General features: G+C 35.5%; 1 protein-coding gene across 1 annotated transcript in view; it reads left to right on the top strand.

Annotated features, from left to right (window-relative positions):
* Positions 1 to 16,875, top strand: part of LOC120628203 (rabphilin-3A) — a 56,067-nt gene that overhangs the window by 12,332 nt on the left and 26,860 nt on the right. The window contains exons 2-4 of the mRNA XM_039896456.1: positions 5,819 to 5,964; positions 9,368 to 9,512; positions 11,064 to 11,232. Coding sequence (XP_039752390.1) covers positions 5,819 to 5,964; positions 9,368 to 9,512; positions 11,064 to 11,232 — 460 coding nt within the window. The remainder of the gene's footprint in view (positions 1 to 5,818; positions 5,965 to 9,367; positions 9,513 to 11,063; positions 11,233 to 16,875) is intronic.

Here is a 16,875-nt window from a genome sequence, read left to right as displayed (position 1 = left end):
AGTTTGTTCCTTCATACAAGCCCTAACACAGCTACCTATCAACTTCATTTTTGGCATAAAGAACAGAGAGTAAGTTTGTAAGGTTACTATTCATCCCAGAAAAAACACGAAAGTAAGTTTTTTTTTCTAAGTTCTCGCGGAATTTGTAAAATAAAACCGTAATAAACGCAGAAAAAGAATGCTGCTTAATATTTATTAATAATTTATTATATTTAATACTTAAGCGATTTAGCGTTTTGGTACGATCAGTGGCGTGCATAGACGATATGCACAGGGTGTGCAAATGATATAAAATGAAGAATATCTCCAGTACGAGACATAAAAAACTTTAGGATAGGCATTGTAACATTTATTAAACGCCTACCCTTATTGCATTTTATATTATCTGCATACCCTGTGCATACAGGGTATGCAAATGATATAAAATGAAGAATATCTCCAGTACGAGACATAAAAAACTTTAGGATAGGCATTGTAACATTTATTAAACGCCTACCCTTATTGCATTTTATATTATCTGCATACCCTGTGCATACAGGGTATGCACAGGGTATGCAAATGATATAAAATGAAGAATATCTCCAGTACGAGACATAAAAAACTTTTAGGATAGGCATTGTAACATTTATTAAAAGCCTACCCTTATTGCATTTTATATTATCTGCATACCCTGTGCATACCCTGTATGTACGTCACTGGCTCTACTTCCACTAAAAATCTAACTATAAGCTTTATAACTCCTTCCTAGAAAAGTGGAGACTTGTGCCATGCAGTGGGATGCTAGCCTTTTTATTTATTTTATTCCACTACAAATTAGCCCTTGACTGCAATCTCACCTTGTGGTAAGTGATGTGCAGTCTAAGAAGGTAGCGGGCTTAACGTGTTAGGGAGCATGGTAGTCATACCCCTAATCGGTTTTACGCGACATAGCACAGGAAACCCTAAATCGTTTAGCAGCACGTCTTTGTCAGTGGGATGGTAACTAGCCACAGCCAAAGCCTTCCACCAGACCAGACTAGGGAAAAATCAGAAATTATCAATTTCCGAATTGTCCCTGCCGAGAATAGAACCCGGGACATCCTACGGGAGGTCGTCAAACAAGCTGTTGTCCGGTTTTATTCCGGTCCTTATTTACAAATGCCGCGGGATCCGTTTGTTTTCCTAGGAGCCTTTGTTACTCTCCCCCCTTTCAACTAAGTCTATGCCAAGAATCAAGTTTATTAGTTGCTAAATTTGGGCGTAAAGGAAGGACAAACAAACTAACAAATAAACAAACTCACTTTCGCATTATATTTATAATGTAAAGTAACAAACAATTAATATTACAATGCACGATGATATTGATCTCTTGTTTTAACTGATCATAAACAAATAAATTATTCCACATATCTGCAGTCCATAACACGTTGTTAAGCACTACCGAAGCTGAAAATTATAATTGATACGAAAATATCTGCTCGTACAAGCTTCAGTGTTTCGAGTGCCGTAAATGTCGATATCATATTGAAATTTTGCTTTGCCTGAAAATATTCAGCTCTGGTACGAATTGTATCTGTATGTTTTTACAACTTGTCTGAATTCTAATTATCGAGTGATTTTTTTTAGCAAACTTGTCTAAATGGCTGTCTTTAATAATATTATTATTATTAATAATAATAGTTATCTCTTTATTTCAGGCAAAGCCCATAGTAATATAACAATATTAGAAACAAGAAAAAGAAATAATTACGAATATACAAAACCGAATTAAAATTAAAATTGCAGTATAAATTGATTAAAATGGCATGTTATAAATATAAAATTAAAAAATTAATTAAAAGGACAAAATAAAAAAAATCAAAAATTACAATGAATAACGATAATTATTAAATAAATTAAAAAATTTATAAAATTAATAATATAATTTAAATAAAAACCGGTCAAGTGCAAGTTAGCCTAATGAACCGAGGGTTTCGTACCTAGAAAGAAAATAATAGTGATTTGGTAAATAATTGTTTGACTTCGACGATAATTCTGGACTCATATAATCTGTATTTTTTTGACAATGATTGTGCAAAACTGTGCTAGTCTGATGAAATTTGCATAGTTAATATATATTTTTTTCTTTTAATATTTTCATTTTTTTATATTTTTTCCTGTATTTTATGTGGTGTACAATAAAAGTGTATTCATTCATTTATTCATGAATTATTCTTCTTTTATATTAACATAATTTGTTATGAGGCGCCATTGGTTGCCCGTATGAGATCGCCTTGTAGCGATAAGGCCGCCAAATTGTATACTTTTCGTTAAATTTTTATTCAAATTATTCTACATGTTTCTGTGGCGTACAATAAATATGAATTCATTCATTCATTCATGAAACCCTGAAACCCATATTCATCTACGATTATCACCTATTTCAGGTTAAACACTTTGCAAACTCGAGAGATAACGATGGTATAGTGTTTTTTTTATAAAGGTTTATTTTTTAAATCAAAATTTTAAGTGCATTTTATTATTAAGTAGATAAAGTATGACATTATGACAGACGGGTCAAGTCGCACCATAAGCACACTATTTTAGCATTTTTGTACGAAAGACTAAGAACCAATTTAAGCTATATATATTTTCGTTAAGTAAGTATAAAAATATAAATTAAGATTTCTGTGCATATTACTTTCAAACATAAAAAAATACACATATTCAGAAAACTCTCCTTTCCTTCAAACATAAAATAACTTCAAAAATAAAAATAAAATATTGGCGGACAAATAAGTAATTAATCAGATAAAGGAAAGTTACGTTTAACTTTTTAACATTATGTAACTAGTGAGATTATCATACCTTTGAAACTGCCATTTTTGTATTACTATGTAATCTGATGGGATATCCATGGGAACTAAGAAGGGTATTTCTAAAGGACGTCACGTGCGCCACACATCCATTTGCCATATTATCATATCCTTCTGATATCGAAGAGATAAAAAGTTTTAGATACGTTGCGTCGAATTTAGCAAACGAGATAAAACATATTGGTTACAAAATATCAAAATCTTGTAACTATCTATAATTATACTACCGACCCACCCCGGCTGCGCACGGATTTACAATACAATTCCGTAGTACATTAATTTACCTAATGTATCTAGTAAGGTCGCCAGAGATAAATATGTATGCGCGCAAAAATATGTTTGTTGCGACATCACATTACAAGTCTTCTAATTTATTTGCGTTTCTCTATTATAGTATGCATGTTAACTGCGTATACCTTGTATCACTCAGTCTATTATTGAAAAATTCATATGAATCCGTTGGGTAGTTTAAAAGATTAATTACGACTAAATAAGTAACGCCTAATCTAAGGTTCCTTGGCATACATCAACGTTAATCAATAGTTATCACCTAAGAGTTGGCAAAACCTTATTTGAAGTAAAACGTCTTTAGGCGCGACTAGGGAGTAACGCATTTTTTTTTTGACGGAAGTAACGCTTACGTCACACGTCTGTGTAGTTTCCGCTATTTAAAAATAATAATTTTGTTTGGTCGTAAGCATTCGTGATATATACTTTTACTAATTATACGTTTATTTATTACTTTTCTATTAAATTAATTATTAAATAATTTTCTGACGATTGCGACATTCTATAATATTCAATGAGAAGGTTATATTGACATGTGCTGACCTAATCTTCAATTAACTTCTCTCAATTATTCTATATAACAAATGAAAATATTTATAAAATGTGAAAGAAATATTAATAAACTTTAAATAGAATATAAAGTGAAATAGTCAATATTAAATTAAATGGCGGAATCCCAGGAACATTTTACTCTTTCATCAATAAATAATAACAAAAGTTTTACTTCAATCACACGTAAAGGTTACACGCACACACTTTTTTTTTCTATAGACCGCCTTAAGATTTAGGCATTCGATTTCAGTGTTGCCTAGGTTTAGTGAAAACGGGCACTAAGCCTACAAACCGCGGATGCTACTTCGTTTTAAATTATGAATAGTTACTGCCTTCTCAAGATTTCAAATAAAAGACACGTTGCGCAATGTAGAAGCTAAATGTAGTATGTAGGCAATATTCTTTCACACATTTAGGACTAACTGTTGCCCGCATTCTTAGTCTACGTTTATTACGTTTTTTTTACAAATCCCTTAGCAACCGCTGGTTTTCCTGGAATAAAAAGAAGCTTATGTTACGCTCCGTGCTTTTAATTAACTTTCTGCCTTAAAATCAGTTGATTGGTTTCTTAGTTAGAGCGTAAAGGAAGGACAAACAATAACATTTTCGCATTTATAATATTTGTTTGTATGAATTTTATTCAACGAAGTTAATATTATTCAGTTTTCGCTACACTATTACTAGCTAGACTATTGAAATAAACTACGAACTCTGCGGCTACCGCCGTAGGACGTTATTATAGGCTAATGATGCTTCTAATGAAAATAGAGGCTTTTATTATTAAACTCTTTATTTGTATACCACAACATTAACATATTTAAAATATAACAAAAACAGAAACATATCGAAAGAAGTAGTAATACAAAAGGCGGCCTTATCGCTTAATTACCCTAATTAATTAACCTTAGAATTAGAAAAAAAAAAAAAAGGCTTTCAATTGGTTACACAGCACATTATATCTTGCTTGCTTATATAATAATAATAAATGTAGTCGCCATCTAGCCCCAAAGTAAGCGTAGCTTGTGTTATGGGTACCAAGATGACTTATGAATATTTTTTAATGAATAATATACTTAAATACTTATAATATACCTACATATAAACACCCAGACACTGAAAAACATTCATGCTCATCACACAAACATTTTCCAGTACTGGGAATCGAACCCACTGCCTTGGACTCGGAAAACAGGGTCGCTGCAAACTGCGCTAGTCGGCCATCAATGAATCCAACCTACCTCTTTCGCTACAGTAAAAGCCTTTTAGTACCTTTCCTTACCTAAAAATCTCATTTCCATCAAGGCTTTGTATACAGGCTCCACGGGACGCTGCTACCCGTAGGGAACACATGCTATCGCAAAACGACCTTCTAACTGTAATTAGATATACACGTATATGTTGAAACAGTTATACATTGACCAAGAAGCTATCAAAAAGGTACATACGGGTATTAATTTTTTACAATCAAGTATATTTTTTCTTTAGCTGCTACCTAATTAGAATTTACCTGTTTTAATTATTAAGGTAGAACATGGTTTAAAGCAACGAGGGACATTTAATTTCTGAAACCATCTCCTCAAGTTTCAAAATGGCGGTTAGAAGATTGTTTGAAAATCCTATTTTAAACTTAGAGAGTAGAGACACTGAAATCTATAGATGTACTAACAGATTATTTCGTGTCAAACAACCCTTTTGTATAGGAGATTTAAAAGGTTGACAAATTGGGGCCACGAATATTTGAATGGTTTATAAAGGAAAAATTGACACACATTTGTGGATAAAAAAGATTTGCACATAAGCCTACTTCATAAGCCATGAAGCTTATGTCCAAATCTTTTTTAAAACAGTGTCCGTGTAAAAAAAAATCGAATTAAGCCAGCTATAACAATTTAACAGAGCTTTTGCTAAGCTGCTCCCCAATAGACCAGTATATGTCATATATAGAAATATAGAAAGTAATATAGTATATAAAGAAAGTTCTAAGAAATTCCATGTCATAAGGGGCAAAACTCCATCGGCAATATCCAGAAAAATAAAGGTAATAAGAGTAATAAGAGACTAGGAGAGAGAGACAATGTTGCATCTTCAGAGAGGGCGATTTTCGGTACCACTCTTATAAGCTTGACCAAAGGTTTTGTTTGCAGATTACGAACTGGTTGGAGTGCTGCAAGAAGCGAACCGCCGTTGACTCAAAACGAAAGGGAAGCCATCGCAGCCGTTGTTAAGAGGGCTGAGAAGGTCGACGAGGTAGAAGCACGACGTGTTGGTCGACTAGTTTCAAGACTTGAAGGTATGAGGGCTTCTGCCATTTTACGAGGGTTTTGCGAAGATTAGCTAAGGTCTGGTTGAAAAGGTAAATCGTAATGAGCTATATCGTTGCACTTAGTACTCTATCTCGCTTTGTAGATGTGATGGAATAACAAAATCAACTCAAGGGCCTCTTTTTGATCGATGGACGACCCTGTTTCAGCCACCGAGGGCGCTTTGAAACCACAGGAAGCAAAAGTGTAGGATACGGTACAGTGGTCAGTCGCTGACGACAAATTTCTCCCCCTAGATCAAAACCTAGGCTATGTTACAAACCTCTCGATGGAGACAGCCTGCGCTGCCCGCACCATCCCGCCATCAGTCCCATACCTGGCCAAGCCATCCACTACCCTGGTCTCAAACCATCTAGTCCATCCGTTTTCACCCTTTGCTACAGATCGGAGGTTCTTGCCGAAAATATAAAAAAATCGAGTCTAGCTCTTGCTTAACAATAATGCAAACAGGACAAAAAATTAAAAACCGGAGTAAAACTGTCAAATTTCACCAGATATTTCGTAAGATACCCACAGCACTCAGGCAAACTAGAAGGTTACCCAGCCCTGGCAACACCACTTTGCTTGTCCGAGTGTGTAGGAAACCCTTTCGTTTTTTTTTTCTCGTGTGGAAATCCTCATGGATACCACTACACCACGGTGAGGTGCAGTGGTTATGCCGGACTCTTACCGACTAAAACCCCACGGTGTTCCAACTCATCGCCTGGTGACTGGGTCATGGGAACGCTTTCGCACACAACCGCAACCCAGCCAGCGCGTGTAAGAAACCCTATCCTAACCAAACTAAGTTGAGTTATTATATCACAAGAGACAGTATCATCGCTGATTATTTCCTAATATGATTCGATATTCTCGAAGGCAATTAGGTTACAACCATATTTCAATCTTTGAAGAAAATAAAAAATTGCAATAATGGGAACAAGTCACAAGGCAATATTATTACAGAAACATAAAACAAATAAGTACTTAATTAGATATCATGCAGAGCATCTCCTGAGGCAGAAAGGCCTTGTTATTTTGTTAAAATCCATACTTTGTAACAGAAAGTGGGGTGTGTTTTCTTGAGTTAATGTACTTTAAGTATCTTTATTCCACCAACTTATAAATGCGGTTGGCGCAGTGGGTCGCGACCCTACCCCACAGCTGGAAAATGTTTGTGTGATTAACATGAATATTATTCAGTGTCTGGGTGTTTATCTATATATTATAAATATTTATGTATATAAAATTTCATCAGCTATCTTAGTAACAATAACACAAGCTTCGCTTACTTTGGGGCTGGATGGCGATTATTGTCGTAGTATATTTGTTTATTTAAATGTCTCAACCTTTTTTTGATGTGTGTCCCAAGTAACAATGGATGAAATTTTTAAAACGAAATTCTATATGGCAGCTTTACAAATGTGAAAAACCAGCGATCATATTTTTATTTATTTTATTTATGTACTTGTTTTTCTGTATAACCCCACCCTGCTAGTTTACACATAAGTATCTACATTTACTGGGTAGGTACCTACATTGATTGTAACGCACAGCCTCCCGCCGCTCTCGATCTCTTTTTAATTGATTAACTAGCCGTCAACGCTCTGTAGGTAGGTACTCTATTTAATGGCAATTACTTAACAATGAAGCTAACTTCAATATTAATTAATTAAGGCCCTAAAACTCATGGAATGGCTAATAGAGAATAAGTTTTTATGCTTGATGTTTTATGAAGATACACGACTCGCGATTTCGTCCGCGTTTATTTCAGTATTATGAAAATCCCAAGTGAACTATCTATTATGACGGACTAAAAAGTTTCCTTAATCTATCTTCGATTCATCAATAAGTAAAAAATATTATCTTTAAATTACGCGGGAACAGTCTCAAGGATGCAAGTTATCTCTTTGATAATTTCGTTAAGAACGGTTCAGGGTTTGAGCCAAACTTACAATTACAAACAAATAAACAAACAGACACATTTGCGCATTTAAAATATTAGTATGGAGGTATCATTATAAACCTATTGATGCCATAACGGTCCACTAAACCACGTCGTGGACCGGGCCCGGGCCAGGCACGGGTCTTCTCTCAGAATGAAGGGTTTGGGCGTTGTGCACTACGCTGTCCAAGTGCGGAATGGTAAGGATTTAGATGCCAATAAGAACTTTTTTATTTGTCTTTGTTTAAAGAGCTTAGTCATATAATAAGTCTAAGTGGACTGAAATTCTTTTACACAAATACTTGCACATTCATTCTAGAAATACTGCCTTACGGTGTACTCATACTGATGCTGCTTTCTATTTATATAAAAGCGAAAGGTCACTGACTCATTACTCACGAGATCTCAAAAATAGCTGGACCTAAGAAGGAAAAAATGCCATATGTGTATTGATAGGAGATACTAGCTAAGAAAGGATTTCAAGCAGTCGACAGATATAGGCAGTGGACTGAAATTCTTTTACACAAAAACTTGCACATTAATTCTAGAAATACTTCCTTACGGTGTACTCATACTGATGCTGCTATCTATTAATATAAAAGTGAAAGGTCACTGACTCATTACCCACGAGATCTCAAAAATAGCTGGACCTAAGGAGCAACAATTTGCCATATGTGTATTGACAGAGAGGAGATACTAGCTAAGAAAGGATATTTGGAAATTCTGTAAATAGCGGTTAAAATTTAGTAAGAATGCCCTTTATTTTTCAAGTAAGAGTAACATAGCATTTGCCTGTATGTTGCTTTCTGTAGTTATCACGCGGCGCCTATGACTTTGCGTAAGTGTGTATGTTTGTTTATCTGGTTGTTACCTATGTTCAGCTCAACCGTTGAACCGATTTTCATAAAATTTGGCATACAGGTAATTTACATCCTAGTGATTCTCCCAAGATCTCTTCAAATAAGTCAAAATCCTATGACTGGATTTTATTAAACAGGATGGGAGAATAAAGGGTTATATTTGGAATGATTTTAAAACTCCAATGAATTTTTGGGAAAATAGCTCTAGCTATTAGATATTTTTTTTTTAATAATAATATCTTTATTTTATCAAAATAAACGTATACATTTCATGAGTGTGAAGCCCTGTCTCCTGCGGTAGTTTAAACTGTTGTACAGGAGACAGTGTCTTCCCTATATCTATGGTCTTAATCACAAACGTTTGTCAATTTTACAGGGAAAATTATATAAAGGAAAAAAAGAAATAAATAAATGAAAAAAAAAAAGAGAATTATAAAAATTTTTGAGGCGGGTGCTTAGTACATTTGATTTGTTTGTGGGTGTGCGCGTGTTTGTAAGTGTGTGTGTGTGCGTGTGTGTTTGGGTGTTTGGGTGTAATTTTTTTTTTTTTTTATATTTCAATTTTAATTTAAGTCTGTATCTTTACAGGAATGCGCCGTTCAGCATCGGGTCCCGCTCCGCGTAGTTGTCTGTTATGTGGGGAGACGTCTAAGCTGTTGGCTCCTTTGCGGACATGCTCCATGTGCCAAAACACCGCGTGCCCAAAATGTGTTATCGACACACCTCCTCACAGGTAAACCATTTAGTTACAATTTTCCATCTAGTTAGTAGATGGCGCCTCTAGTTATTCGCGCCTGTAGTTATAGCCCCTAGATGGCGCGTCTCCATTCCATACAAAACGAAGCTTACTTTCACGCGATCGAATAAGTGAACGTATGTAGTAAATTTCACACTAAACATTCTTATTTTGCTTCTGATTTGCACGCTCGCAACTGCGTTATCGTTTTCGAGAATCGAAACACTATCCTCAATGGAAAATAGACCTTCTAAAAAGGCGACTAGAGTAGTAATGAAGCTGCGTCCTCCGTTCTACTATAACCATCTACTGCGATCACCAATCCGTCTGCCCAGCGTAGTGAAACTCTCCCCTTGGGAGAAGTCCCTACGTGGTTGAAGCGCTTTGCATCCTCGTTTTCAATTCACACTGAAAAGATCTGAAATGCCCTTACAGCTTCCATTTTACCCACCACCTATAATATGAGGGCCTTCAAATCAAGAGTGAATAGGTATCTTCTAGATAAGCGCGCTCCACCTTAGAATGCATCGTCACTTGCCATCAGGTGTGATTGCGGTCAAGCGCTCGTCTATATATTAATACAACATGTAACTGAATTACGAAATAATTTTGAAGGGTACATAAGTATATTTAATAAGGAATCACCCTGTAAAAATATTAAATCAAAAGAAGCATATTTATATTTGCATACAAACTAATTCAAAACATTCGTAGTGTTTACTTATGACAACCCTATTGAAGATAAATGACCGACACTACAATGAAAATACTCTACGCGACACGTACTCAATAAATTGGCAGGCGTCACTTGATTTTAATTTTCATGTGATGATAGGGCTGTGTCTGATTTTTTTCAGTAAAATCTATGGTAGATCTTTACTCAAAAACTATTAGCGTTTCGGTTTCTCAAATAAGTCTCAGAGACTGTAAATAATGTACCTTTATAGCATGTGAGGAAATATTTCGGTTTTCATTTACACGTTGTTTATAAAACTATATTTAATGCGACAGTTGACTATTGATGTAATAAGTAGAATTAAGAGAACTGCCATCCTCCTAGCAGGTAAGGCTGTTATCATCTTACACTGATTGTTTACCACAGGGTGAGATTTCATTTGTTTCAATTTGTATATTAAAAATGCAAAAGTTTGCATAGATGTTTGTCATTCACATTCCCCTGAGACACAGGTTTTATTTTAAAACTTACTTCAGGATTCCCAACACTTTTGTAAAATGACTAATATTTTAACAATAAATTTCATTTCATTTCATTCAATCAAGCCAGAATCTCAGTGAAAGTTGGCACGAATAGATTATAGTTTAAATTAGTACTTAGGCTTTTACAAATGATAATACAAAACCCCAATTCACTCTCCACAACATTCCACTTCAGTTATAGTTTTCCTTTATTAGATTAAACTGGCAAACTAAGTACTTATCAGGGCCTTCTCTTACGCAGATCTCCAGGTTTAGTTTGAGAAAAATCCTCACAGAGTCTTTAAAAGTTTAACCTCGAAATATAACTTATCGGAACGTTATGTTACACAGATCTCCAATATATTCAAGAGACCAGTACATGTGCAACCTCTGCGCTGAAACCCGTGAGATGTGGAAGAAGTCAGGCGCGTGGTTCTTCAAATCCTTACCCAAATATATCTTACCAGATAGAAGAGCCACCGGCAGATACAACGACACGGAGCTTGCAAAGTCGCTGCAGGTAAGATAATGCGTAGGTACGTGAGATGATCTCATACTTTTCATTTAACTCCATTCAAGCTCTTATAATAAGCCGTGAAGGTTAAACCTCGTAATCCTGTAGTAAACGATAAAAACGTTAAAATCGCTCTTTCTAACAATTTGGCATTCGAAATGGGTATTCATGGTGCATGCGCAATTATAGACTGATATGCGCATGCACCATGAATTAAATCGCAAAGTACATGAATGGTTCTACTGTATGTCAGCACAGCACGGGAGAAGCCGTGATTGGCTGGCAATTAATCTGCCAGAATGACTAGCGAACTAAACGCTTGCGGGGCACACTTCATAAGTTACTCCCACCAAGGTTATACTCGTATTTTCGTTAGGGGCCATTTTTGAGTAGTAGTTATGATTCTATGTTTAATTCGTTAGCTTTGTAGTATAGAAGCGTAAGTCAAGGTTGGCGGGAATGGCAATGGACGAAGGGGGGATTTTGGGAAAAAAATGACAATTCCGACCCGAGGTTAGAATTAGACGGTGCACACCCGTGCCACGGAGAGCACGCTAAGCTGTCGGTCTCGATTGTTATTACTAGCATGTGTTATAATCATGAAAGCCCGCCAGCCCGCATTAAAGCAGCATTGTGGGTTTATGTTTTAAATCACTCTCTCATAATAGCGCACGTGATATATAAATTTACCTAACCAATACAACTACCTCTGTTTATTTATATAAGTTGTGTAATCAATCAAAGTAGAAACAACATGCAATAAAATAAATAAATGTTTTACATTCCAATTACAGCGAATAGGGTATTTTTAACCTCTGACGTAACCGAGGGTTTACAGGCGCGCTAGGCGGTGTATAGGTATTACGTTTTTCCGTTGAAAACGATTTTATTTCGATGTTTCATCTCAAAGGCTTTCTCACTTTATGGAGAGACTTTTATTGAGCGTTTAGGCTGCCTTTCCATCAGATATATGAGGTGAATAGTTTACGTATTGTTACTCTTAGGTTCATTACCTATTGATCACTTTTTTGTCGACCTCCCGGTGAGAAATGTAGTTTAAGTTGGAGTCCCGGGCAGGGCTGATTTGGGAATTTATTTGTTCCGAATTTTCTCTCGTCTGATCTGGTGGGACGCTTCGGCAGTGGCTACTTACCACCCTACAGACAAAGACGTGCCGCTGAGATCACTTTTTTGTCGACCCGGTGAGCGATGTAGCTTTAAGTTGGAGTCCCAGGTTCGATTCCCGGCAGGGCGGATTTGGGATTTTATTTGTTGACGCTTCGGCTATGGCTAGTTACCACCCTACCGAGAAAGAAGTGCCGCTTAGTGATTTAGAATTTTTGTCTGTCTGTCTGTCCGTCTATCCAGGCATCACTTGAAAACTACTAAACGGATTTAAATTAAATTTCGTATAGTGAAAGCTGATATCCCGGGTCAACATATAGGATACTTTTTATCCCGATAAACAATAAGTTTCCTCCGGGATATGGGATGAAAATTTTTATCAATTTCACTTTATATGTCCGTTAAATTTGCACCGATTTTAATTATTCTTTTTTTATTTGATAGTGTGTATTTGTGAGAATAGATGTATGAATGGATGTTTGTTACGCTTTAACGCCACAACGAATGAACCGATATGGCTAAAATTTGGCAGAGATACCTACAACACTAAATACAATACCTACAATATAGTCTGGCATAGCTGGCTTCTTTTTATCCCGTAAAAGCAACCAGCTTCTACAGGATAGCATCGCTATTTTGTCCCCATTTGTCTTTCAAAATAATCGCAACGGAGTTTTCGATTGACGTGGTTTTTTGGATAGGCATAATTGACGTTGTTTTTTTTAGGTCGACTTATTCGCGGACGAAGTCGCGCGGGTCCGCTAGTAGAAAAATAAAGAATAAAAGGGATAGCTGCTTCTGTTTGAGTTTTTATTTTATTCTTCTTCTGTTTTATTTGTGTTCAATTAAAGAGTATAAATAAATAAATACAATGTAATATAATTTACCTAGGTTCTTATATAAGAGAGTTCAACGAAGCAGCTGTGATTTGATACAGCTCGCTGAATCGAGGGATATGTGGGCAGAGAGTATAAGTCAATGATGAATTTTTGACGGCCGATTGGCGCAGTTTGCAGCGACCCTGCTTTCTGAGTCCAAGGCCTTGGGTTCGATTCCCACTGCTGGAAAATTTTTGTGTGATGAGCATGCATTGTTTCAGTGTCTGGGTGTTTATACGTATATTCTTAGTATTTATGTATATTATTCATAAAAATATTCATCAGTTATCTTAGTACCCATAACACAAGCTACGCTTACTTTGGGGCTAGATAGCGATGTGTGTATTGTCCTAGTATATTTATTATTATTATTATTAATTGGATACTTTTTTCACAAAATAACCCAGAAAATCGAAAATGTAAATAAAAATAACTAACCCTGATATTATAGATACAACTACTTCTATTAATAATTTATTCATATTTATTATTTGTATGAAGTGTAAATTAAATAAATAAAAAAATATCGTTGCATAAATTAGGACTGCTTTACTTATATCAGCTATATTGGCTTATTTATGCTGATTGGCTTGAATTACCGGATATGTAATTTTAAGTTGTATATAATTAACAATAAACTACCACTTGATATCTTGAAGATGTCTCTGAAAGTTCAAAGTTTGTATTAAACGTAAGCTTATAGAAAAGTTATATTATAGTATTAAGGACTACGTCAACGATAAAAATGCTTGGGTGTAAATTATTGCTCTAACCAGGTTCCTTCTTTAATAGTTTTAAATGACAATGTGACCTGGTGATAACAAAAAAAAATAACAACCGGCTAAGTTTGTTGTGGCCTTCTTCTTAGACCAGGGCGCGTTTGGAACCCTCGTAGCTTTAGTTTTAAGTTGGCGAATTTAGTTATCGCCATCAACTCACTTCTATGTCATATTTTATATGTAATGTACGCATTAGAAGTGCCATCTATGTGCCTATTTGAATTAAGAAATATTTGACTTTGACTTTGACTTTGACTTATGGGTAGTAGGAATGGGGATGTGTAGACTTATTTGGCAGAACGGCCTAAACACCTGAACGTGCCGCCCGTAACACGCGCCAGAGATACGAAACAGATATATGGGGACAGATTTTACCGATCAGCACACGGATAAGAATGTTAACGATATGTAGAATTGAATGAGTGAATTCACGTAAATTGCTTCTTCCATTAATATAAATACCTCGTTTTACCTACCATTCGGTGGAATAGGACATTTCTCGCATGGCTACATCGTGCATCCAGTGGAAAGGTACCTTAAACCCTCTACCTACGCCGGTACCTGTATGGGTTCGCAGATTACATTATTTACGAGTTTGTGAATCGTCGAAATACTAAACCACAACATAAGTTATATCTTATTGAGTCCAAATGCAATCGCAGAACGCTTTGTCTATCTGTCTGTGTGTTGTGTGACCGTGTATCGGTGTGTCAATGTGCAAAAATCAAACATTTAGGCAGATTTGAATACGGTTTCAAATCAAATTAACTCGGATGCTAATAAATCATTTGTTATGATTTTCCTCATAAACTGGGCAGATTTTTATATGGTTCTTTGCATTACACAAGGTTTTATTCGGATTTTACCAATCAACAGTCTCAATAGTTTTTTGTACTTTTATATGTAAGTAAAATCTGAAAATTTTTATCTAGAGGTCAATGTATCATTTTCCAGATAAGCTCTTAGATGTTTTTAGCGAAAATTCAGCTGAATTTTCGCTAAAAACATCTTTAATACTATCTATAGAAATCTATAGAAATTATAAAACTTTTTGCAACTAAAGCAATATCTGTTAAGAACCGAATTTAAAGAAACCAAACATTCTTCAAAATCTTTCCTTTACTATTCCAAATAAGTGGTGTAGTGCTGAGATAAAAACTTCCGCCTTTTTTTAAAGTTTGTAGGTCTTCAGTTGTCTGTACAGAAAAAGTAGGTATTGAAAGATTGCATTGTAAAATTTGAGTAATCAAGATTCAATATTTTATCTACATGAGCCAGTCGGAAATCAAATCAATGGTTACTTTGTGCTATACCTACATACAAAACCGAGGCCGGTTGCTAGTGAAATATAAAAGCCCCCACTCCTAACTAAACGCACGTGTGACAAACGTTTTGAAACAACTAAAAGCGATCCGAAGTTATATTGCAACAGTTAGTCGTCTAACGTGGAGCAGAAACGAAAATACTTTTCTCGCAAAGAGACCTATTTAATATGATACCTGCAAGGACGTACTTTCACGTACGTGAAGCCAGTGGCGTGCATAGAGGGTATGCAGATGAGAGAAAATGAAGAAAATCACCAGTACGAGTTACAAATACTTAAGGGTAGGCTTTTTATAACTCTCACGAAGCCTATCCTTAAGTTTTTTATAACTCTTACTGGAGATTTTCTGCATTTTATATCATCTGCATACCCTTTATGCACGCCACTGCGTAAAGCTATACTTTACCTGCATAAAGATCGCACAACACGTATTATCATAACAGCCGCGTGATTAGCATGTTCGACTACAGATCACGAGGTCCAGAATTCGATTATGGGGTTGGCCAAAAAAAAGTCTTTGACTGCAATCTCACCTGGTAAGCGATGTTGTAGTCTAACCTGTAAAAAAACTTACCCTTACGGTTTAAGCCTACGCGACCGTACGGTTAATCGCTTGGTGGCACGTTTTTGTCGGTAGGATGGTAACGAGCCACGACCGAAACCCCCCGACCAGACCTGAGAAAATTCTGATGTGTCAAGAGGCAGCCGCTTATAGGCTCCAGCACTCATCACTGTGCCAGGAAAACCCACCAATCCACATTGGAGCAGCGTTATGGGCCAATGCTCGGAAGCATCAGCTATTTAACAATGTTTTTTATTTATTTATTTATTTATTTATACTATTTATTTACACACAAAAAATACAGAAGAAAAATAAAAAAACAAAGACAGATGCAGTATACAAAAGGCGGCCTTATCGCATAGTAACGATCTCTGCCAGGCATCCTTAGGATAAGGAAAACGTGATACAACAAAAGTGTTTCAAAATGATAATTTAAATAAATAGCATTCTTTTTTTTAACATGTCTAATAGTTTCCTATAGGTTTCCATACGTTTTAAATTGAAAACGTAAGCACTAAAAGTTCATTCTCAGAAAAGCATGAACTTTTTTAATAAAAGTTTTGGAGTCGAATATTTCACCTTTAAATATAGGAATTGATGTAAACCTAGGAATAATAAAACAGGTCAGGTTATATTAATAGAATAAATCAATATTGACTGGCGGACTAAAAAGTTTATTTTCGATAAACCAATTACGCTCGTTTATTATTGGATCAGCGGCAAAAATGGCGATGTGCTATTCATACCCACCCGACTTTCCGAAGTCTGTAACCGCTTAACAAAACATTAAGTTTTGTTAATTTTGTTAAATAAGGTTACATTTGATGGGTAACTTATACCTGTTAATTGAAGCTTTTTGTTACAACAGGTGTTACTTTCATGTAAAGACGAATCACTTCTGGCAATATTAATTCAATTCTAAAATGCGAGTTGAAATCATTAAATTTGAAATTTTCTCGTTTCACGTACCAAATAACGTAA

Source organism: Pararge aegeria, chromosome 12 (genome assembly GCF_905163445.1).
Source record: "Pararge aegeria chromosome 12, ilParAegt1.1, whole genome shotgun sequence".
Taxonomy (NCBI): Eukaryota; Metazoa; Arthropoda; class Insecta; order Lepidoptera; family Nymphalidae; genus Pararge; species Pararge aegeria.
Note: the sequence above shows the minus strand (reverse complement) of the source record. Positions and strands in the feature narration are given on the sequence as shown.